The sequence below is a fragment of the Chelonia mydas genome, chromosome 7, assembly GCF_015237465.2.
Source record: "Chelonia mydas isolate rCheMyd1 chromosome 7, rCheMyd1.pri.v2, whole genome shotgun sequence".
Lineage (NCBI taxonomy): Eukaryota > Metazoa > Chordata > Testudines > Cheloniidae > Chelonia > Chelonia mydas.
In genome coordinates this window covers 122,276,111-122,299,401 of record NC_057853.1, presented here as the reverse complement: position 1 = coordinate 122,299,401, position 23,291 = coordinate 122,276,111, and the positions used below count along the sequence as shown (strand labels likewise).

Here is a 23,291-nt window from a genome sequence, read left to right as displayed (position 1 = left end):
AGACGGGCTCAGGCTGAAGGAACCCAGGAGGCAGGATGAGGGACACAGATGGACTGACAGTGCCGGCATCCTGGTCCAGTGAAAGGCAGAAGGAAAAGTGCCAGCTCTGTGGCCGCAGCGCCACGGGGCGTGTGAAAACAGAGTTCAGGCGAGCCGAGGGGAAGTGAGGTGCCCACAACGGAGACCTGCTCATCTCTGAGGGACTCCAGCCAGCCCCGGAAAACTGAGCTAGCAGAAAAAGTGTGGGCAGAGGCTGCGGGGAAGGAGTCCGGCGCTGTGGAGGAACAGCAGCTGCCTGTGCAGATTCTGCTCCTGCCCGTCCGATGCCCGCGCTCTGCAGACACGGACACAGCGCTGCAGCACGGGCCTGGGCCGAGGGCCGAGACCCGAGACCGCAATGACAAGCACAGCCCCTGCCGAGCCACCGGAGCTGCAGGGGAGGGCTCAGGAGGAGGGGCTAGGGGCAGCCCTGGTGCCACGCCCTGCCGGGCACAGGCAGATAGGAGAGGGGCGCCTGGTTCCAGCGGTTCCCTTTGATCACCAGCGGCACACGCAGACTGAGCACACGCCGCGCTCTCGAGACGCCGGCGCTCGGAGGGGAGGGCAAGGGGCTGGCGGCCGGTGTGCAGAGCAGGCATAGCTAACACGGATGCTCTGTGGGACAGTCTTTCCACAGCAACCCCTTCCCCTCTCCCACGGGGCTCCCGGCAGCCCAGTCAGGCTGGGGGCCGGGAAATGATTCAAGCTCCAGGGCTGGCCAGGCCGCAAGGTGCAGGCTCCCCGGACTGCCAGGGTGTGACGATGTGACGCAGCAGGGAGGGGGGAGTGTTGACCTGGGAATGTGCCCTGGGGACAGGAGACCTGAGAGCCTGTCACCTGAGCCAGGAGGGGGAGGGGGAGGTAACACCTCTGCCCAGGAATGTGGACGGAGGCTGCAGCAGGGAACCTGCTGGGTGGGTTTAGTTTCAGTTTGGGGCTGGGTGGAGGAACACAGGGAACCCCAGGGCTGGGGTCTAAGCTCCCTGCTCCCCCAGAAGGACTTGACTGAGGGGTCCTGGGTGTACCCACAAGCTCTGTTTTGGACTGTGTTCCTGTTGTCCAATAAACCTTCTGTTTTACTGGCTGGCTGAGAGTCTCAGTGAATCCCAGGAAGAGGGGTGCAGGGCCTGGACTCCCCCACACTCCGTGACAACTGGTGGCAGCCGTGGGATCTACTGCACCCCGTGAACGGCGCTTCCTGCAGTAAGTGACTGGGGAACAGTAAAACGAAGGGGGATTGACGGGGACCAGGCATGCTGAAGCTTCAGAGAGAGACGGTTCCAGGGGGCGGTTAACCCCTGGGAGTGTGTGACCAGAGAGAAGGACTTTTGCAGTAACAGGGTCCCCCGGGGGATTGCAGCGAGCTGTCCCAGGGGCGGAGGAGTCTGCAGCTCGACCCTGGCAAAGAGGTGGTGACCTCAAGAAGGACTGGCACACGGGGGGTTCTTCCTGGAAACCGTGGAAAGCTGCCCGGCCTGCGAGTGGCCAGCTGGGAGATGTACGCTAAACGCCTTAAGAGCGACCTGGTGGAGCTGTGCAGGCAGAGGGGGCTGCGCATCGGGAGGTCCACCAAGGAACAGCTGATTGCCCAGCTGGAGGAGAGGGATCGCTTGGATGACCCGATCCCTGTCCCTGAGGGAAGCCGCCCGGCGGACGCAGCGTGGGCCCTGGGGCCGGACCAGGCTGGGAGGGGTCAGACTGCTGCCCAGGACATCCCGAGACCCTTCCTACCTATGCCTGGGGGAGGGGTTGGGGGAAGCCCAGCGAATACCGAGGGCACCCTGACCCCAGCAGCCAGCAGGGGATCCTCCCGGCGGAGCTCCCCGTCCCTGGAGCGGATGCGGCTGGAATGGGAGAGGGAGAGGAAAATGAGGGAGCTGGAGGATCATGAAAAACAACGTCAACATGAGGAGAAACAACGTCAACATGAGCAGGAGGAGAAGGAGAAACAACGTCAACATGAGCAGGAGGAGAAGGAGCGGGAGCGTCAGGAGAAGGAGAGGGAGCGGAGAGGGAGCGTCAGGAGAAGGAGAGGGAGCGTCAACATGAGCAGCAGGAGAAGGAGAAACAAAGACAGCATGAACTGGAGCTGGCCAGGCTGAGGAGCAGTGGGGCCCCGGCTGCGGTGAGTGAGGGGGGACCCAAGACTGCAAGGAGCTTTGATAAGTGCTTCCTGGCCCAGCGGAAGGAGGGGAGGACATAGATAGCTTCCTGACGGCCTGTGAGAATGCCTGCGAGCTGCACAGGGTTGACCCTGCAGACAGGCTCCAGTTTCTCACCCCCTTACTGGACCCCAAAGCCGTGGAGGTGTACAGCCGGATGACAGGGGCGGAGGCAGGGGACTACGAACTGTTCAAACAGGCCCTGCTCCGTGAGTTTGGGCTGACCCCCGAGATGTACCGGAGAAGGTTCCGGGGTCAGCGTAAAACGCCTGAGGTCACCTACCTACAACTGGCCAACAGGATGCAGGGATATGCCCGCAAGTGGACAGCGGGGGCCCAAACTAAAGAGGACCTGCTTGACCTAATCGTACTGGAGCAACTGTATGAACAGTGCCCTTCTGACCTGAGGCTGTGGCTGGTGGACAAAAAGCTCGCGAACCCCCAGCACGCAGGGCAGCTGGCCGACGAGTTTGTGAACAGTCGGTCAGGGGGTAGCCGGGAGGAGTCCCAAAAGAACAGGCCCCCCCCGATGCAGAGAGAGAGTCACCATGGGGCCTCCCAGCGGGGAAATAGGGAGAACCCCCTCCAAAGGGGAACGCCTGGTGTCGGGCCCCTCCGACCCGCTCGAGGGGACCAACGTGACCTGAGCTGCTATCACTGTGGCCAGAGAGGCCACGTACGGGCCCAGTGCCCCGGGCTCAGGGACAAACTGAGCAGACCCAACCTACCCAGGGTTAACTGGGTAGGGGCTCAGCTGGACGAGGGGCAGGCGACCCAGGAAAGGGGGGCTACAAGTTTACCACCTGCTCAGGAGGGAAGAGTACCCCCGGCCAGCTCCGCCAGAGGGCCGGATGCTCCGGACTCAGGGTGCTCAGTTTACAGGGTGGGCGCGGGGCTGTCCCTCCGGAGAGAGTGCCTTGTTCCCCTGGAGGTGGATGGGAGGAAGGTCAATGGATACTGGGATACGGGCGCGGAGGTGACGCTGGCCCGGCCCGAGGTGGTGGCCCCAGATCGGGTGGTGCCCAACACCTACCTGACCCTGACGGGGGTGGGCGGGACCCCATTTAAGGTGCCCGTGGCAAGGGTACACCTGAAATGGGGGGCCAAGGAGGGCCCCAAGGATGTGGGGGTACACCACCATTTGCCCACTGAAGTTTTGATGGGGGGAGACCTAGAGGACTGGCCAAGCGACCCCCAGACCGCCCTGGTTGTGACCCGTAGCCAGAGCCGGCGAGGGGCACTGCGACCTGACCCTGGGGAGGGTACCACACCGGAGGCGCGAGACCCTACTCGGGTGGGGAGGGAGCGCCGAGGGGCACGGCTCAGAGAGGCTGAGGCCTCAGACCTGGCCACGGAGGGGGAACCGGGCCCCATCCCTTCCCCAGCCGCTGAGTTCCAGGCCGAGTTGAGGAAAGATCCCTCCTTGCAGAAGCTCAGGGACCTGGCCGACCTCAGTGTGGGACGGACCATGAGGAGAGGCTGCCAGGAGAGGTTCCTGTGGAAGAAGGGGTTCCTGTACCGAGAATGGGCTCCCCCAGGGGAAGGGGAGTCCTGTGGGATCAGGAAGCAGCTGGTGGTCCCCCAGAAGTACCGCCGCAAGCTCCTGTCCCTGGCCCATGACATCCCCCTCGCAGGGCACCAGGGAATCCGGCGCACCCGGCAGAGGTTGCTACAGAACTTTTACTGGCCCGGGGTCTTTACCACGGTCCGGCAGTATTGCCGATCCTGTGACCCCTGTCAGAGGGTGGGGAAGGCCCGGGACAAGGGGAAAGCGGCCTTGAGACCTTTGCCCATCATAGAGGAGCCTTTCCAGAAGGTGGCCATGGACATCGTGGGGCCACTCAGCAAGACGACCCGGTCGGGGAAGAAATACATTCTGGTGGTGGTAGATTTCGCCACCCGCTACCCCGAGGCAGTGCCCTTAGCTTCCATTGAAGCAGACACCGTGGCAGATGCGCTCCTGACCATTTTCAGCCGAGTGGGGTTCCCCAGGGAAGTCTTGACAGACCAAGGGTCCAACTTCATGTCGGCCCTGCTCCAGTGCTTGTGGGAGAAATGTGGGGTCCGGCACGACTGGACCTCAGCGTATCACCCCCAGTCCAATGGGCTGGTGGAGAGGTTTAACGGGACGCTAAAGATGATGCTGAAAACCTTTATGAACCAGCACCCGCAGGATTGGGACAAGTCCTTACCTCACCTGCTGTTCGCATACAGGGAGGTGCCCCAGGAGTCTACCGGATTTTCGCCTTTCGAACTGTTATATGGAAGGAGGGTGAGGGGCCCCCTGGACCTGATGAGAGACGAGTGGGAGGGGAAGGCCACTCCCGATGGAGAGTCAGTGGTGGAGTATGTCCTGATCTTCCGAGAGAGACTGGCTGAACTCATGGGCCTGGCCAGGGAGAATCTGGCCAGAGCCCAGAGGAAGCAGAAGGTCTGGTACGACCGCACGGCGCGGGCCCGGGCCTACGCCACCGGGGATCAGGTGATGGTTCTCATCCCCGTGAGAAAGAACAAACTACAGGCCGCCTGGGAGGGCCCGTTCAAGGTCGTCAAGCAGCTCAATGAGGTAAACTATGTGGTGGAGCTGTCGAACCGGGCGCACCACCGCCGGGTGTACCATGTGAATATGATGAAGCCATATTATGCCAGGGGGAATGTGGTGTTGGCCGTGTGTGGACAGTGGGAGGAGCAGGGAGATGACCCTTTAGTAGATCTGTTCCCTGGGACCAGAGCTGGTTCCCCCCTGGAAACAATTCCCCTCTCGGATCAGCTCACCCCTGCCCAGCAAGCTGAGGTCAGGGGGGTGCTGCACCCGTACCGACAGCTGTTTTCCAACCAGCCTGGACGCACTAATCTGACTGTCCACCGGGTGCAGACAGGGTCGCACCCGCCGATAAGATGCTCCCCTTTCCGAGTCACCGGGAAAACTGCTCAGGACCTGGAAAGAGAGGTCCGGGACATGCTGGCTTTGGGGGTGATCCAGCCATCGGCCAGCCCTTGGGCCTCGCCGGTGGTGCTGGTCCCCAAAAAGGATGGGTCGGTCCGGTTCTGTGTGGACTATCGGAAGCTCAATGCCATCACTGTATCGGATGCCTACCCCATGCCCAGGCCGGACGAGCTCCTAGACAAGCTGGGAGGAGCTCGGTACCTTACCACCATGGACCTTACAAAGGGCTACTGGCAAGTGCCGCTGGATGCAGATGCCCGGCTGAAATCGGCCTTTATCACCCCTCTGGGGCTCTATGAGTTCCTGACCCTGCCTGTCGGCCTCAAGGGAGCGCCGGCCACCTTCCAGCGCCTGGTGGACCAGCTCCTGAGGGGGATGGAGAGTTTTGCCGTGGCGTATATTGACGACATCTGTGTCTTTAGCCAGACCTGGGAGGACCACGTGTCCCAGGTTAGACAAGTGCTGGACCGACTCCAGGGGGCTGGGCTGACTGTCAAAGCGGAGAAGTGCAAGGTGGGGATGGCGGAAGTATCTTACCTGGGCCATCGGGTGGGGAGCGGCCGCCTAAAGCCAGAACCGGCCAAGGTGGAGGTGATCAGAGACTGGCCCGCTCCCCACACCAAAAAGCAGGTCCAAGCCTTTATTGGGATGGCAGGATACTACCGCAGATTTGTGCCCCACTTTAGCGCCATAGCCACCCCCATCACTGAGCTATGCAAGAAGGGGAAGCCAGACAAGGTGGTCTGGACCGAGCAGTGCCAGGAGGCTTTCCGGGCGCTGAAGGAGGCTCTGGTCAGTGGCCCAGTTCTGGCAAACCCAGACTTTGACAAGCCCTTTGTGGTGTTCACCGACGCCTCCGACACGGGACTGGGGGCGGTGTTAATGCAGGAGGATGAAAAGGGGGAGAGACACCCCATCGTGTACCTGAGCAAGAAGTTGCTACCCCGGGAGCAACACTATGCGGCCATCGAGGAGGAGTGCCTGGCCATGGTGTGGGCCCTCAAGAAACTAGAGCCCTATCTCTTCGGGCGACACTTCACCGTCTACACCGACCACTCTCCCCTGTCCTGGCTGCACCCGATGAAAGGAGCCAACGCCAAGCTCCTGAGGTGGAGCCTGCTCCTGCAGGATTACGACATGGACGTGGTCCACGTGAAGGGAAGTGCCAACCTGATAGCGGATGCGCTGTCCCGGAGAGGGGGCCCCGAACTTCCCCAGGTCACTGGTCACAGTGACCCCGCTCAGTTCAGTCTCGAAGGGGGGAGAGATGTGACGATGTGACGCAGCAGGGAGGGGGGAGTGTTGACCTGGGAATGTGCCCTGGGGACGGGAGACCTGAGAGCCTGTCACCTGAGCCAGGAGGGGGAGGGGGAGGTGACACCTCTGCCCAGGAATGTGGACGGAGGCTGCAGCAGGGAACCTGCTGGGTGGGTTTAGTTTCAGGTTGGGGCTGGGTGGAGGAACACAGGGAACCCCAGGGCTGGGGTCTAAGCTCCCTGCTCCCCCAGAAGGACTTGACTGAGGGGTCCTGGGTGTACCCACAAGCTCTGTTTTGGACTGTGTTCCTGTTGTCCAATAAACCTTCTGTTTTACTGGCTGGCTGAGAGTCTCAGTGAATCCCAGGAAGAGGGGTGCAGGGCCTGGACTCCCCCACACTCCGTGACACAGGGCAGGGATGAGCTGGGGGCAGAAGACGGAGGTTGTTTAAAGGGGACCGGGCAGTAATCCCAGCAGATTTAGGAGCTGACGTTGTAAGACCTGGGGAGAGCGGCCTGCCTGAGCCCAGCCAGGAGGCAGACCTGCTGGCCAGGCGCGAATGAGATCAGCCCATGGAACCGTGTGAGCTGCGCAAAGAATACATCAGCGATGCACAACTGGAGGAGGCTGCAGCCGCAGGAAATCCCAACCCCACCCTGGGGAAAGGTGGTGTGACGAAGCGGGACTGTTCTTAATGTTTCCTCTGAATAGTGTGGGGGTGCCTCAGTTTCCCCTATGCAGTTCTTAAGTATCTAGGGGGTGGGGTAAGGGTGTATGATCATTGCAGAGCCCTAGAGGGCAGGTGTGTGCACGGGTCCAGACACAGAGAATGGCCGACACCCTGTCTCCTGGTCACTGATGGCCTGGGCCGTTCCCCCCTGCAAGGTGCCAACTGAAGGGGTTGGAGAATAAAGAGATCAGGCCCGGGAAAGAGGCAAACCAGATGAGGGGCTGGAGAGTTTCAGTTTGGAGCTGGCTGGGGAAAGAAAGGGAGGCCCAGACCTGTGATCTGGCCTCCCTGCCCCCAAGATGGACCTGACTGAGAGGTCCTGTTCTCTGTACCTGCAAGCTCTGTTTTAGACCACGTTCCTGTTGGCTAATAAACCTTCTGTTTTCCTGGCTGGCTGAGAGTCACGTCTGACTGCGGAGCTGGGGGGCAGGACCCTCTGGCTTCCCCAGGACCCCGCCTGGGCGGACTCTCTGTGGGAAGCACATGGAGGGGCAGAGGATGCTGAATGCTCCGAGGTCAGACCCAGGAAGGTGGAAGCCGGGTGAGCTGTGTGTCCTGCAGACAGGCTGCTCCCAGAGAGGAGACTTCCCCAGAGTCCTGCCTGGCTTCATAGGGAGCAGTTCCCGAGCATCGCCCAGGGACTCCGTGACACCCACCAAGCAATGGGAAGGAACCCTGGCAGTGCCGGCAGCCGGGGACCAATGGCAAAGGCCGAGCAGACAGGAAGGGCAATGCTGGATCACTCCCAGGGACCCCAGCAAAGCGAAGGAGCCAGAGAACCGGACCGGCATCCCCGGAAGGGCAGGCTGCGGTAGCCCAGCGGGGGGACAGTGGGCAGGAGGGAAGCAGTTTAGAGAACGCCACGCTAGGCAGGCAGCGCAGCCACTGTGACAGAGGAGCCAAGGAGCCGAGTCCCCTACGTAGGGGAGCAGAGTGGGGTCCAGCCATCAGCAGCCACACACAGCAGTGGCAAAGGGCAATGCTTCCCGCTGCTCTGGGCCGCTGGTCACGTGAGGTCGCTGCAGACCCAGGACAGCGGTGGAGAGCGAACCGAGACAGCAGCGGAGTAGAGCTGGACAGGCAGCACACCCGGACAGCTGGGCCAAGGGCAGGAGTGGGGAACACAGAATGAGCTTCAGCCCTCGGTCTGTGTGTACATGGCTGGAATGCCAGCTGCGGTCCTTAATAAGAGTTGTTTTACAAGCATGGGGTCCGAGCGTGCTGTTCCCCAGCAGTGGGCGCATTTCACACTTACTGTGGCGGGGCTGACGTAACGCAGATCCCGGTGCAGGCCATCCTCCACTGGCAGAGAGCAGGGCTGCGGTCACCAACAGAGACAGGCATTGGCACAAAAACAGAGCTGAAGGGATATCCCTGCTCTCCCTGGGGGGGACATAGCCCCTGCCTGCCACCACACACGCCCTGTGCTCCCTGGAGTGGGACTCCCCCACACATGCTCTGTCCTCCCTGGAGTGGGATGTCCCCTTCCCCCACACGCACACACGTCCTACCTTCCCTGGAGCCAAGAGGTGAGGCGTTCACCTTAGTCGCAGACTGGCCCCGGGGGCAGGAGCGTTCACTGTAGAGAGTTGGAAACACGTCCCTTGAGGGGCAGCCGGCACCCTCCTGGGACGGGGAGGCCGGGCGGATGGTCTGCGCCCCAGTGGGGCCTGGCGGGAAGGGATGGGGGTGCTAGCGGGCGAGGCCAGCCCGCCTAAGGAGAGCAGGACAGCCTCGCTGGCCCCAGGAGAGAGGCCAGGGCACAGGGCCTGGGCTCTGGGCAGGGCACGGGGATTTCCGTCACTGCCCAGGGTGATGGGACCTTGCAGAGCAATTGGGCTGGGGGGCAGCGAGCTCACGGGACAGGTACGATCCACTCACCCTGGAAAAATCTCCAGTCAGGATCTCGCCGTCCGTCCCAGGGGCTGGAGCAGGAGAGAGGCCAGAGCTGCCCTGGGGGAGGGGATGAGGGGAAGCCCGGGTCTCAGAGACACAGGGACGGGGGAGAGAAGCAAATCCAGCCCCCAGCAGCACCACCCCGTCTGGCTTCCCTCGGGCCATGCCTGCCCCAGCCCCTGTCCAGCCTGGCATGGGACTTGCCGTGTGCCCCTGTGCAAGCCAGGCAAAGCGACTGGCTCCGTCTCTCGGCGCCCGACCCCTGCTGGCCCCATTGCTCAGCCAGGTGGGGCCCTGTCTGCAAGCGCCCGAGGTCTCTGCTCCCCAGGCAGGCTGCAGCTCCAGCCCCTGTTAAGGCTCCCACAGGGGGCCCGGGAGGAGAGAGGTGCCCAGGGGTCCAAGTGGCTGAGCAGCGTCACTGAGACGCAGCGTTGGGTGGTCTGCGCTCTTCCCCCTCACCCTCCTCGTCTCGCCCCCGTGGGGCTGCTTCCTTCCTGGGGCTGGGCCCTCCGGGCTGGGGAACAGCGTCCCCAGGTTCTTCCACTGCAGCTTCTGGGAGACAAAAGCCAAAGGGGGCAAGTCCGGTGTGTGACCCGCCCCCGCCCGGGCGTCGGGCCAAGACACTGAAGGTCCATTGACGTACCAGGTGACCGAAGCCCCCAGCCTCGCGAGGGGGAAGACAGCCCTTCACTATCATGGGGGCGGGGAGGAGACTGCAAAAATCCGCCTGGCGCCCGCTCCCTGGCGAGCCGGTGCTGCACCCCCGGGGGCTGCCTCCCGGCGCCAGGGCAGTGACGGGTAGGAGACAGAAGCCAGCCCAGAACGCCATTTCCCATCCACCCCAGAGGGGCCAGAGCTGTGGGAATCTCAGACGGGGGGCAGGCGTCTCTGGGAACTGGGGCCAGGTGAGAAACCCGCGTAGGGCAAGCGAGTGGCTCGCTGCAGTTCAGCGCGAGGGGCGGCAGCCTGCTGGTGTCTGCGAGCGGCCCCGGCTGCCTCGGTGGCTCAGGCCTCCGGGCGTCTGGGCTGTCAGAACTCCCCGCCCCGCCTGTGCCTGCAAGAGTCCAGCCCCGGGGAATCGCCCAGCCGCTGGGAGCGGCCCAGGCGAGGGCCGGCGGCTTGGGGGCGATTCGGGGCTGCGGGGCGTGTGGGCACCCTGTGAACAGTAACTGGGTGCTGGCAGCCCATTGGCAGAGCGCCCAGTCACGGTGCCCGGGCCGCTGGCTGCTGGCGCCGGGCTGGGAGCCCCGCGGGGCGGCATTGCAGCACCCAGAGCTGCAGGGCCAGTGGTGACATAGCCCCTCCCTGCTCTGGGCTGATCCCCGAAGCGCCCCAGCCGTGCTCCCCAAATATCCCCGTGGGCAGACCAGACAGCACTGCCTCCACTCACCTCGCCCTTGCCCTGAGGACTGGCACTTCCTTCCCCTGGCCCCTCGCTGGCTTCTCGCAGCCGCTTGCTCTGGGGGAGGGCAGAAGGGAGGGAGCCATGACAAGGCTGCCCAGGACATGGGGCGAGTGGGGAAGGAAAACGAGCAGGGACGGGCATGGAGCAGGTTCAGAGCAGGAGGCAGGTGGAGCGGGTGCAGGGTGGAGCCAGGCACAGAGCGGGTACAGAGCAGGGGTGGGCATGGAGCGGGTGCAGGGCAGGGCCGGGTACGGAGCAGGGCTGGGCACAGAGCGGGTACAGAGCAGGGCAGGGCACGGAGCGGGTGCAGGGCAGGGCCGGGCACGGAGCAGGGCCAGGCACAGAGCGGGTACAGAGCAGGGCAGGGCACGGAGCAGGGCCGGGCACAGAGCGGGTACAGAGCAGGGCAGGGCACGGAGCAGGTGCAGGGCAGGGCCGGGCACGGAGCAGGGCCGGGCACAGAGCGGGTACAGAGCAGGGTAGGGCACGGAGCGGGTGCAGGGCGGGGCCAGGCAGAGAGCGGCAGCAGGGCGGGATGCATGTGGCGGGGCGCCAGGCAGGGAGCAGTCATGGGGCAGAGGGGCCAGGCACAGGGCGGGTGCAGGGTGGAGCCGGGCACAGAGTGGATGCAGGGCAGGGCTGGGCACAGAGTGGGTGCAGGGTGGAGCCGGGCACAGAGCAGGGCCAGGCACAGAGCGGGTACAGAGCAGGGCAGGGCACGGAGGAGGGCCAGGCACAGAGCGGGTACAGAGCAGGGCAGGGCACGGAGCGGGTGCAGGGCGGGATGCATGTGGCGGGGCGCCAGGCAGGGAGCAGTCATGGGGCAGAGGGGCCAGGCACAGGGCGGGTGCAGGGCAGGGCCGGGCACAGAGCAGGGCCAGGCACAGAGCGGGTACAGAGCAGGGCCGGGCATGGAGCGGGTGCAGGGTAGGGCCGGGCACAGAGTGGGTGCAGAGCAGGGCCGGGCACAGGGCAGGATGCATGTGGCGGGGTGCCAGGCAGGGAGCTGTCAAGGGGGCAGAGGGGCCGGGCATGGAGCGGGTGCAGGGCAGGATGCGTGTGGCGGGGCGCCAGGCAGGGAGTTGTCAAGGGGGCAGAGGGGCCGGGCCTGCAGACAGCCCTGTCCATCCTGCCCCTGTTCTTAGCCCGACGTCGCATGCAGCTGCCCAGCTGTCAGTGGAGTGCGCTGGGACCCGGTGCCCGGCAGGGCTCTATACATCCATGCTAGCGACGCCGGCCTCACCCACACTTCAGCACCGCCCTGGCGCTGCCCCCACCCCCACGCAGAGCCTGGGCACCCCCCAGTCCCTCTGCGCCCTGGGCTAGAAGAACCAGCTGGGGGGCGCAAAGGCTGGTTCCTTCCCCACCAGGCAGGCTCTGACGGGGCCCGGGCCCCCCCCCAGGGCTGGGAACAAGCAGGCACCGGCCAGCCCACAGGGGCAGGTCTGGGAACGTGGAAGGGCCGACCCAACGCGGTGCAGAGTGCGCCCAGCAGTGCCAGGGCGGGTACTGGGGCTGCAGGATGGCAGTGTTCGTGCCCTCGAGCCCAGGGGAGGGGGAATAGGACAGCGACCCACAGGCTCTGCCCATGCCCTGCATGGTCCCTCCCCCATCCCTCGGACACAGCCCGGGTACTCACGGAGCGGGGCAGGCTGCAATGCCGGGGCGTCTGACTGCAGCTGAGAAGAGAAACCAGAGCCGGGGGTGAGAGCGGCCCCAGCGGGCAGCAGCCTCCCAGCCAGGCACACAGACAGGGTGGGGGGTGGGGGGGGCTATGGGGTGCACTGCATGTGCCGGGGGGCTCCGGGGAGCAGGAGGGGGCTCTGGGGAGTGGGGGGGGGCTCTGGGGAGCGGTGGAGGGGCTATGGGGAGTGGAGGGCCTCCGGGGAGCAGGAGGGGGCTCTGGGGAGTTGGGGGGGCTCTGGGGAGCGGTGTGGGGGCTATGGGGAGTGGGGAAGGCTATGGGGAGCAGTGGGTGTGTGGGGGGGGCTAAGGGGAGTGGGGGGGTTATGGGGAGCGGTGGGGGGGCTATAAGAAACAGTGGAGGGGCTCCGGGGAGTGGGGAAGGCTCTGGGGAGCAGTGGGTGTGGGGGGGGGGCTATGGGGAGCAGTGGGGGGGGCTATGAGGAGCCTGTTCCCTGCCCCCACCCCTCCAGGTACCTGCCCTCGCTGATGCTGATGCTGCAGGCCTGGGGGCTGAGCGAGGGCTCCGGTGCACCACCTGGGACAGAGAGAGCGGGTCAGTGGGGCGCTGGCCGGGGGGCGGGGGGGGGCATGCAGAGGGGCTGGTGCTGACCTGTGGGTGTGGGCGTCCCTGCGGGAGCCGGCGCCTGGGAGCCAGCAGGGCTTGGAGTCAGGGCATCTGGGGACAGCCTCAGCCTTCTCCTCGGGGTGATGCTGTGGGAGAGAGCACCCCGTGACCACCCTGCCGCCCGCCATCACCCTCCTCGCCCACCGTCACCCTCCCACCGCCGCCACCCTCCTTGTCTGCCGTCACCCTCTCACCCACCATCCTCCTCCTCGCCCACCATCACCCTGCCACCGCTGCCACCCTCCTCACCCACCGTCACCCCCTCGCCCGCTGTCACCCTGCCACCTACTGTCCTCCTCCTCACCCGCCGTCACCCCCTCGCCCGCTGTCACCCTGCCATCCTCCATCCTCCACCTCACCCGCTGTCCTCCTCCTCACCCATCGTCACCCCCTCGCCCACCGTCACCGCCTCGCCCGCTGTCACCCTGCCACCCACCGTCACCCTCCTCACCCACTGTCACCACCTCGCCCACCGTCACCCTCCCACCGCCGCCACCCTCCTTGCCTGCCATCACCCCCTCGCCCGCCATCCTCCTCCTCGCCCACCATCACCCTGCCACCGCTGCCACCCTCCTCACCCACCGTCACCCCCTCGCCCGCTGTCACCCTGCCACCCACTGTCCTCCTCCTCACCCGCCGTCCTCCTCCTCACCCACCGTCACCCCCTCGCCCGCTGTCACCCTGCCATCCTCCATCCTCCACCTCACCCGCTGTCCTCCTCCTCACCCACCGTCACCCCCTCGCCCACCGTCACCCTGCCACCCACCGTCACCCTCCTCACCCACTGTCACCGCCTCGCCCGCTGTCACCCTGCCACCCACTGTCCTCCTCCTCACCCGCCGTCCTCCTCCTCACCCGCCGTCACCCCCTCGCCCGCTGTCACCCTGCCATCCTCCATCCTCCACCTCACCCGCTGTCCTCCTCCTCACCCACCGTCACCCCCTCGCCCGCTGTCACCCTGCCACCCACCGTCACCGCCTCACGCACTGTCCTCCTCCTCACCCATCGCCACCCTGCCATCCTCCATCCTCCTCCACCGTCCTCCTCCTCGCCCACCGTCACCCTGCCACCCCCTCCACCCTCCTCACCCACCGTCACCGCCTCGCCCGCCATCACCCTGCCACCCACCGTCACCACCTCACCCACCATCCTCCTCCTTGCCTGTCACCACCCTGCCATCCTCCATCCTCCTCCTCGCCCACCATCACCCTGCCACCGCTGCCACCCTCCTCACCCGCCGTCACCCCCTCACCCGCTGTCATCCTGCCACCCACTGTCCTCCTCCTCACCCGCCGTCCTCCTCCTCACCCACCGTCACCCCCTCACCCGCCGTCACCCCCTCGCCCGCCGTCACCGCCTCACGCACCATCCTCCTCCTCACCCGTCACCACCCTGCCATCCTCCATCCTCCTCCACTGTCGTCCTCCTCGCCCACCGTCACCTTGCCACCACCTCCACCCTCCTCACCCACCGTCACCCCCTCGCCCGCCATCACCCTGGCATCCACTGTCACCACCTCACCCACCGTCCTCCTCCTTGCCTGTCGCCACCCTGCCATCCTCCATCCTCCTCCTCGCCCGCCGTCACCCTCCCACCGCCTCCACCCTCCTCGCCCGCCGTCACCCTCCCACCGCCGCCACCCTCCTTGCCTGCCGTCACCCCCTCGCCCGCCATCCTCCTCCTCGCCCACCATCACCCTGCCACCGCTGCCACCCTCCTCACCCACCGTCACCCCCTCGCCCGCTGTCACCCTGCCATCCTCCATCCTCCACCTCACCCGCTGTCCTCCTCCTCACCCACCGTCACCGCCTCGCCCGCTGTCACCCTGCCACCCACTGTCCTCCTCCTCACCCGCCATCCTCCTCCTCGCCCACCATCACCCTGCCACCACTGCCACCCTCCTCACCCGCCGTCACCCCCTTGCCCGCTGTCACCCTGCCATCCTCCATCCTCCTCCTCACCCACCGTCACCCCCTCACCCGCTGTCACCCTGCCACCCACCGTCCTCCTCCTCACCCGCCGTCCTCCTCACTCACCGTCACCCCCTCGCCCACCGTCACCCTGCCACCCACCGTCACCGCCTCAGGCACCGTCCTCCTCCTCACCTGTCGCCACCCTGCCATCCTCCATCCTCCTCCACTGTCCCCCTCCTTGCCCACCGTCACCCTGCCACCGCCTCCACCCTCCTCACCCACCATCACCCCCTTGCCCGCCATCACCCTGCCACCCACCGTCACCACCTCACGCACCGTCCTCCTCCTTGCCTGTCGCCACCCTGCCATCCTCCATCCTCCTCCTCGCCCGCCGTCACCCTCCCACCGCCGCCACCCTCCTTGCCTGCCGTCACCCCCTCGCCCGCCGTCCTCCTCCTCGCCCACCGTCACCCTGCCAACCACCGTCACCCCCTCACATGCTGTCACCCTGCCATCCTCCATCCTCCTTCTCGCCCGCCATCCTCCTCCTCACCCACCGTCACCCCCTCGCCCGCCGTCACCCTCCTCACCCATCGCCACCCTGCCATCCTCCATCCTCCTCCTCGCCCGCCGTCACTCTCCCACCGCTGCCACCCTCCTTGCCTGCCGTCACCCCCTTGCCCGCCATCCTCCTCCTCGCCCACCGTCACCCTGCCAACCACTGTCACCCCCTCGCCCGCTGTCACCCTGCCATCCTCCTCCTCACCCACCATCACCCCCTCGCCCACCGTCACCCTCCTCACCCGCCGTCCTCCTCCTCACCCACCATCACCCTGCCATCCTCCATCCTCCTCCTCGCCCGCCATCACCCTCCTCGCCCGCCGTCTCGCTGCCACCCACCGTCACCGCCTCACCCACCGTCCTCCTCCTCACCCACCATCACCCTGCCATCCTCCATCCTCCTCCTCGCCCGCCATCACCCTCCTCACCAGCTGTCACCCTGCCACCGCTGCCACCCTCCTTACCTGCTGTCATCCCCTTGCCCGCCGTCACCCCCTCGCCCGCCATCCTCCTCCTCGCCCACCATCACCCTGCCAACCACCGTCACCCCCTCGCCTGCTGTCACCCTGCCACCCGTCGCCACCCTCCTCACCCGCCATCCTCCTCCTTGCCCTCTGCCGCCTGCCATCCTCCTCCTCACCCGCTGTTCCCTTCTTCACTCACCCTCACCCTCCTCATCCTGCTACCAGGCCTGGGCCCATCCCACGCCCTCCACCCCCATGGGGGCAGGGTTCATGTCCCCCCCCCAGATCTCCCCCAGCACCTGCCCTGCCTGAGCGCCCCACTGGGGTGCACTTCACTTGGGGGGACTGGCCCAGCTTCTGCCAGAGCCCGCCGGTGCCGTTCCGAACCTGGCCAAAAGGGGTCGCTGCAGAGCAACGTCAAGCCAAATACCCCGGCCCCTCCCCACCCCGTCCCACCTCCATCCCCTGCCCACCCGTCTCCTTCCCTGCGGCAGGGCGCGGAGACAGGCCCGGAAAGGGGGGCGGGTACCTCTCCACGCAGCTGAGATGCCCCATGTTCCTGCACAAGCCGCCAAGCGGTGACGGCCCCAGCTCGGGGGAGAAGGTGAGCCCCGCCGGCGGGCGGGTGCCCCGGTTCCCTGGGGGGGGGCTGGCGCCCTCGGGGCTGGCCATCACGGACGGGCCTGGCTGTGGGCTCTGCTGCCAGGGCCAGGAACCACCCTGCTGCCCAGGAGCTCGTCCCCAGTGAATTAAAGACGCCCACAAGTAGCTGGTCCCCTGCCCCTGGTCAGTGGGGGCGGCTGTCCTGCCTAGAGCTGCGATGGCCGGGGGCCGCTCTGCCCCCTCTGTGAGCCTCTGCCCGTCCCCACCTCACTCCTCCCGGCCGCTCAGCTCCTGTCGCCAGCCCTGCGTTTAAATGTCCCGCTGGCCAAACCTCCCTGGTCACCGTTGCTACAACAAGCTCCCTCCCCTGGGGACAACACTTCAGCCTCCTGCTGCCCAACTGTGCCAGCTGCCCCGGGCTGCCCCCCGCGTGGGAGAGCTCCCGAGGCCGGGCATCTCTGCACGGCCCCCCCTTCCCTTCAGGGCTCCCCCCACAGCTGCCCCTTCCCCCTCTGCCTCCCTGGCTGCCACTGGCCGTTGCTCCATTGTCCTGGCAGCACAAAGCCTTTCTCTGCCGGACGCCCCGCGCTCCAGGCCCGGCAGAATCCCCTGCGCCAGGCAGCCAGCCGCCTTCCCCTGCCCCCGGGGGCACCGGGCTGCGGGCACAGCGGCTCCTCCTGCCACGGCTCAGAGCCCCGTGTTCCCCACGTCTGGCTTGGCCGCAGACTGAGCCCCTGAGCTCTGGCCTTGCCGTCCCCACGGGACAGCTCCCCTGTGCACCTGGCAGGGCGCAATGCCAGCGGGGGCTCTCGGGCTGCAACGCAGCCCCCCCGGATGGCAGCATAGGAGCCCCGTGGCAGCAGCTGTCTGTCCTTGTCTGATGGGCCCCTTGTGTCCTTGGCTCTGCTGGGCTCTAGCCTCCATGTCTGCTTCCCCTGCTTGCTGTGGGGAGCCGATTTCAGGGCCCGGCAGAGCAGGGGTTGGGCGTGTTCGTAGAGCAGTTTGTTTGTGTACACACGCCCTGGTTCCCTGCGCACACTACACACTGCATTCGGGTCAGCCATTGGTGCCCTGTCCCCTGCTCCCTCGCCTGCCCCTCTCCGGGGTCCCACACGCATCTCCGCCAAACCCGCTGCCTTGCTCCAGCCTCGGAGAATCACGCTGGGACTCCCCTCTGGCACCCGACTGCTGGAGCAGACCTGGTGGCCTGCCGCTGGCGGGGCGTGCAGGGATGTTGTGCTCTAGGGACCCCAGGTAACCCCAAGTCAGCGGAAGCCCCAGGCTGGCAGCCCGTCTCACCGAGCCATAAGGGGAGATCCCACTCTGGGGCCGTGTTGAGCTCATGCCTGGTAGAAGAGAGGCGCATGGAACTGGAAATCAATGGACCAAAATCGGGGTATCATAAATTAGGCCTAATTAGTGAACAGAGGAGTGAGGGGATGGGTTCGTCCCCACCACTCCCTTGTGGGACCCTTAACAAACCCCAGAAGGGGAGATCAAGTGGGCAGAGATGAGGGACTGAAAGGAGCAAGTGCCGACACCCACGGGTTGGGCCTTCACCATCCTGAGCCCAGTGAGACCCAGTGACACCTCCATTGCCTCACTGAATCCCAACCACCAGCTGGGGTGTGAGCCCTGCGTCCGGCTGTCACCCCTTCCCCGCCCCGGGAGTCCTCCTCCCCTTGCCTCCCTCCCTCTCCTCTCCTGCTCAACCAGAGTCCGGCTCGGCTGGCCAGGACTGTGCATTGCTGGGAGACGTGACCAGAGAGGCAGGAAAAGGATAAATTGCCTGACGCTGGTACAAGTTTTCCAGGCCTCAGCGGGGCTGCTCAGAGCATGGGCTGGGCCCTGGTTGCTCCAGCGGTGAGGATGCAAGAGGGGGAGTCGGCCCCAGAGACGGAAGCTGCCGGGGCAAGGAGCACTGTCCCTGGGAAGGAATGTGACCTGCCGGCTTCCCAGCTCCGGGGGCTTAGAAACAGGCGGCCCCTCTCCCAAGGCTGCCAGGGCAGGGGCCAGTTAAGTGCGTCCAGCCCCGGTGTTTGGTTACAACGGGCACGTCTTCACTGGCAACGCGGCCGTGCTTGAACGTGGCTCGTGTAGTCGCGGCGGAGCGCTGGGAGTGAGCTCGCCCAGCGCTCTAGAAACCCACCCCCGTGCGGGGCGCGGCTCCCAGCGCTGGGAGTGAGCTCGCCCAGCGCTCTAGAAACCCACCCCGTGCGGGGCGCGGCTCCCAGCGCTGGGAGTGAGCTCGGCCAGCGCTCTAGAAACCCACCCCCGTGCGGGGCGCGGCTCCCAGCGCTGGGAGTGAGCTCGCCCAGCGCTCTAGAAACCCACCCCCGTGCGGGGCGCGGCTCCCAGCGCTGGGGCACTGTCTACACGGCGCTTTACAGCCCCGAGACCTGCAGCGCTCAGGGGGTGTTTCTTCACCCCGCCGAGCGAGACCGTTGCAGCGCTGTAAGTGCCAGTGTGGACAAGCCCACGGCTGCAGTGACAGGTGACATGTCAGGCAGCGTCCTGAGCTCAGCTCTGGGGGCGCCACACACCCAGCACCTCCTTCCGGCCCCACCCTCCCAAGGGCTAACGGCAAACACAGTGTACCTTTGCAGCAGCCTGGGAGGGTTTTTTCCCCACTTTTGCAGGTCGGTGTCGTGGTGTCTAGAGCCGAAGAGGCTCTTTCCCAGAGTGGGGTTCAAACCTGGCCCTCCGGCCCGGCCCGAGCAAGGCTAGGGAAAGCTGCTGTGGGTTGGGGTGTTGCTCATAAGAGTCCAGCCGCCAGTGGGGGGCTCTCGAGAAGAGGCACCAACACCCAGTGAGCTGCTGATTCCAGGCACAACTAGCTCTAGAAAGTGAGCCCTGATGGCTACAGCATGACGCACAGGGGGCGGCCCGGGCGGATGCGGGCGCAGGATCAGAGCTGGAATATTTACAGCGCTCTAAAGTGAATGTACTAGTCTCACTTCAGTGTGCCAGGCTTGGATTCTGATCTATGCAGGTGCTTCTACTGTGGCATCGGGCAACCCTGGTAGCCTGCAATCTCTGCGGTCTCCTCCGTTTATCCACAGCCCAGGGGCACTGGCTATTTCTGAGATGTCTGTGCATGAAAAATCTGTAGTAGGTAAAATATGGGTGCTTTTATTTTTTGCATAATTTGCTATTGGGTGATGCCACAGATTTCATTCTAAGTCTCCCAACTTTCCCTGGGGGAGCCCCCAGAGAGCAGCCAGCCTCTGACCTGGCTGAAGAAATGGGCCGGATTTCTTTACATTTTCAAAGGTGGCTGCGATGCTGGCAGGCCAGATGCCAGCTCTTGCCCTGGCTGCAGGCTGTCACGGAGTCCCTGGGCGATGCTCTGGAACTGCTCCCCATGAAGCCAGGCAGGACTCTGGGGCAGTCGCCTTTCTGTGAGCAGCCTGTCTTCAGGACACAAAGCTCACACTGCTTCCACCTTCCGGGAACTGACCTCGGAGTATTCAGCATCCTCTGCCCTTCCGTGTGCTTCCCACAGCGAGTCCGCCCGGGCGGGGCTCCTGGGGAAGCCAGAGGGTCCTGCACCCCAACTTCGCAGTCAGACTTGACTCTCAGCCAGCCAGTAAAACAGAGGTTTATTAGATGACAGGAACATGGTCTAAAACAGAGCTTGCAGGTGCAGAGAACAGGACCCCTCAGCTGGGTCCATTTTGGGGGGCAGTGAGCCAGACAACCACGTCTGTCCTTCACTCCATGTCCCAGCCAGCCCCAAACTGAAAGTCCCTCCAGCCCCTCCTCCTCTGGGCTTTGTTCCTTTCCCGGGCCAGGAGGTCACCTGATTCCTTTGTTCTCCAACCCTTTAGCTCTCACCTTGCAGGGGGAAAGAGCTCAGGCCATCAGTTGCCAGGAAACAGGGTGTCGGCCATTCTCTGGGTCCAGACTCCTGCACACACATGCCCTCTAGGGCTCTGCAATGATCATACACCCTTATCGCACCACCTAGATACTTAAGCACTTCATAGGGGAACTGAGGCACCCCCACACTATTCAGAGGAAACATTAAGAACAGTCCCACTTCGTCACACAGGCATAAGCTAAGAACTGACAAATTCGTAGCTGGAGACCAGAGCAGGTCACCTGTGTGTTAGTTTTGCTCAAAACAGGTATTAGACTTATAGAAATGTTTAGACTCTAGGAAATGCTTGTAAATTGCTGCCGGCATTAATCTTATTTGCAGTGCCTGGATTCCAGGGTACAAGAAAATATGTACGTTTTGAAAATGTTTGCTCTGAACTTGTGAACCCAGGCATGGGAATCATCCCTGCATCCCATCCAGAAGGACTATCAGAATCAGGTGGGCCATTAAGGAACTTGCAGTACAAAGGATTGGTTGATGACCCTGTTGGGGCTGGGAAATGCTACTTGCAAGGAAGCTGGGCCTGTGGGCTTGGAAGCTGAAGGAAGGTAACAAAACAAAGCCACAGGAAAATTTTCCATCTTTTTCTTTGAACTCTGAAGGGTCCGAGACTCTAAACTGAAGCCAGAGAGCCCCAGGGGCTGCCTCCTGGGTCCGCCCTGAAAGACACTTTGAATTGACAGATCCCTGCAACTCTGTTACTTTTAGGATTTAGATGGTAACTTATTGGTGTGTATGTGACCCAGGAGTTCCCATCTGAAACTGGCGTGGTGAAATCTAATTATAGAACCCACCACCAGGCTGGGGTCTCTGCCCTGTTCTTGGCCGTCTGCCCTGAGGTAGGTGCTCATGGGCACAAGCTGCTCCAGGAAGTGTCAGGTTTCAGAGTGGTAGCCATGTGTGATGAAGTGGGACTGTTCTTAATGTTTCCTCTGAATACTGTAGGGGTGCCTCAGTTTCCCCTAGGTATTTCTTAAGTATCTAGGTAGTGGGTTAAGGGGGTGTAATTGTTGCAGAGCAAAGGGCCAGTGAACATAAATGGCCGACACCCTGTCTCCTGGCAGCTGATGGCCTGGGCCCTTCCCCCCTGCAAGGTGAGAGCTAAAGGGTTGGAGAACAAAGGAATCAGGTGACCCCCTGGCCCGGGGAAAGGGACAAAGCCCAGAGGAGGAGGGGCTGGAGAGAGAGTTTCAGTTTGGGGCTGGCTGGGGACATGGAGTGAAGGGCAGATGGGTTGTCCGGCTCACTGCCCCCCAAAATGGACCCGGCTGAGAGGTCCTGTTCTCTGCACCTACAAGCTCTGTTCTAGACCGTGTTCCTGTTGTCTAATAAACCTTCTGTTTTACTGGCTGGCTGAGAGTCACGTCTGACTGTGGAGTTGGGGGGCAGGACCCTCTGGCTTCCTCAGGACCCCGCCTGGGCGGACTGGCTGTGGGAAGCGCACGGAGGGGCAGAGGATACTGAATGCTCCGAGATCAGACCCAGGAAGGTGGAAGCTGTGTGAGCTGTGTGTCCTGGAGACAGGCTGCTCCCAGAAAGGAGACTTCCCCAGAGTCCTGCCTGGCTTCATAGGGAGCAGTTCCAGAGCATCACCCGGGGACTCTGTGACACCGTGTTAGTCTGTATCAGCAAAAACTACGAGGAGTCCTTGTGGCACCTTAGAGACGAACACATTTATTTGGACAGAAGCTTTCATAAAAGGACTATAACCGTTATAGCCCACGAAAGCTTATGCCCACATAAATGTGTTCGTCTCTAAGGTGCCACAAGGACTCCCGTTGTTTTTCCAGGAAGTGCGACAGCGGTCACAGAGTTTGCATGCCCATTGTGAGACCCATGAGCCCTGGTTTTCAAAGGTGCTGGTTGCCCACAACACTGTTGCCAACTCTTATGACATTTGGTGTTTGTTCCCACTCTAGGCCCGAGTGGATAGCAAAAGTTCAGGGCCCTGCAGGTTGTTTCTGTTAGGAGGAGAAATTGGTGATGGAGACAGGTATCTCGGGTACAACCCTGTGCATGTACAAATAATGAACAAAGTCCACATAAGAACAGCCAGACTGGGCCAGGTCAATGGTCCATCTAGCCCAGTGTCTTGTCTTCTGACATTGGCCAGTGCCAGGTGCCCCAGAGGGAATGAGCAGAACAGGGAATCATCAAGGGATCCATCCCCTGTGACCCATTCCCCGCTTCTGGCAAACAGAGGCTCGGGACACCCAGATCATGGGGTTGCGTCCCTTCCCATCCTCACTAATAGCCATTGCTGGACCTAGCCTCCAGGAACTTATCTAGTTCTTTTTTGAACCCAGTTATAGTTTTGGCCTTCACAACATCCCCTGGCAAGGAGTTCCCCAGGCTGACTGCGTATGGTGTGAAGAAGTACTTCCTTGTGTTTGTTTTAAACTTGCTGTCTGTTAAGTCCTGTTAATAAGTCCTGTTCCCCTGAACACAGCAGGAATGGAACTGTAGGAGACAGTTTCTTTGCTCACAGCTCCGAGCCCCTTTCAGACAGCACTCTGCCCAAAAGCCCTCCACTCTCTCTCGGCTTTCATGGGGCCACAGTGCCGGTGCTTGTGTTGCTGTGTGTGGTGCTTCCTTGCTGCCTTTTCTCTCATCTTCTCTGGTCTTTCTGCCTCTTTCACAGACACCCAAACCTTCACAAAACAATAGCCAGCGAAACCCTTCCACCCTCGTGTGGCTTTGTTTTCGGCGGTGACATGCCTGAGTTTGAGGTGGAGGCTGCTGTTGTTTCAGCCACCTGGGTCCATAAAAGAGCTGACTGGCTTCCTACCCGAAGGGCAGTGGTTAGGCACAACATGCTCTTCTGAAAGCCCCAGCTCCCAGAGTCATGGGATTAGGTCCGACTCTCAGTTTCCTTTAAGGGTTCCAGCCCTAGCCGTGGTGGGTAAAGGCCTGGAAATGTGACCCCTAAAGGCACCAGCATTAGAAGGCCAATAAAAGGCCCAACATTGATTCTCAAACTCATCTCATGATTCTGAGGGCCCTGGTTCATGACTTTCAATGGTTGTGGTGACAAACCGGAGACGGCCACAACTCCCTCCGGAGCCCGTGGGGCTCAGCCCCTCTGACCTCCGGCTCTGGCGGCTCCCGAAAGCCCCAAGG

General features: G+C 63.5%; 1 protein-coding gene across 1 annotated transcript in view; it reads right to left on the bottom strand.

Moving 5' to 3' along the window:
• The window catches only part of LOC102945672 (M-phase inducer phosphatase 1), a 24,424-nt gene extending 7,843 nt beyond the window's left edge, over positions 1 to 16,581 (bottom strand). Inside the window, exons 1-8 of the mRNA XM_043551969.1 lie at positions 16,215 to 16,581; positions 12,733 to 12,833; positions 12,597 to 12,657; positions 12,076 to 12,115; positions 10,422 to 10,490; positions 9,491 to 9,583; positions 9,017 to 9,088; positions 8,391 to 8,453 (exon numbers count right to left, since the gene is read on the bottom strand). Coding sequence (XP_043407904.1) covers positions 8,391 to 8,453; positions 9,017 to 9,088; positions 9,491 to 9,583; positions 10,422 to 10,490; positions 12,076 to 12,115; positions 12,597 to 12,657; positions 12,733 to 12,833; positions 16,215 to 16,357 — 642 coding nt within the window. The 5' untranslated portion in view covers positions 16,358 to 16,581. The remainder of the gene's footprint in view (positions 1 to 8,390; positions 8,454 to 9,016; positions 9,089 to 9,490; positions 9,584 to 10,421; positions 10,491 to 12,075; positions 12,116 to 12,596; positions 12,658 to 12,732; positions 12,834 to 16,214) is intronic.
• Positions 16,582 to 23,291: the final 6,710 nt, after the last annotated feature.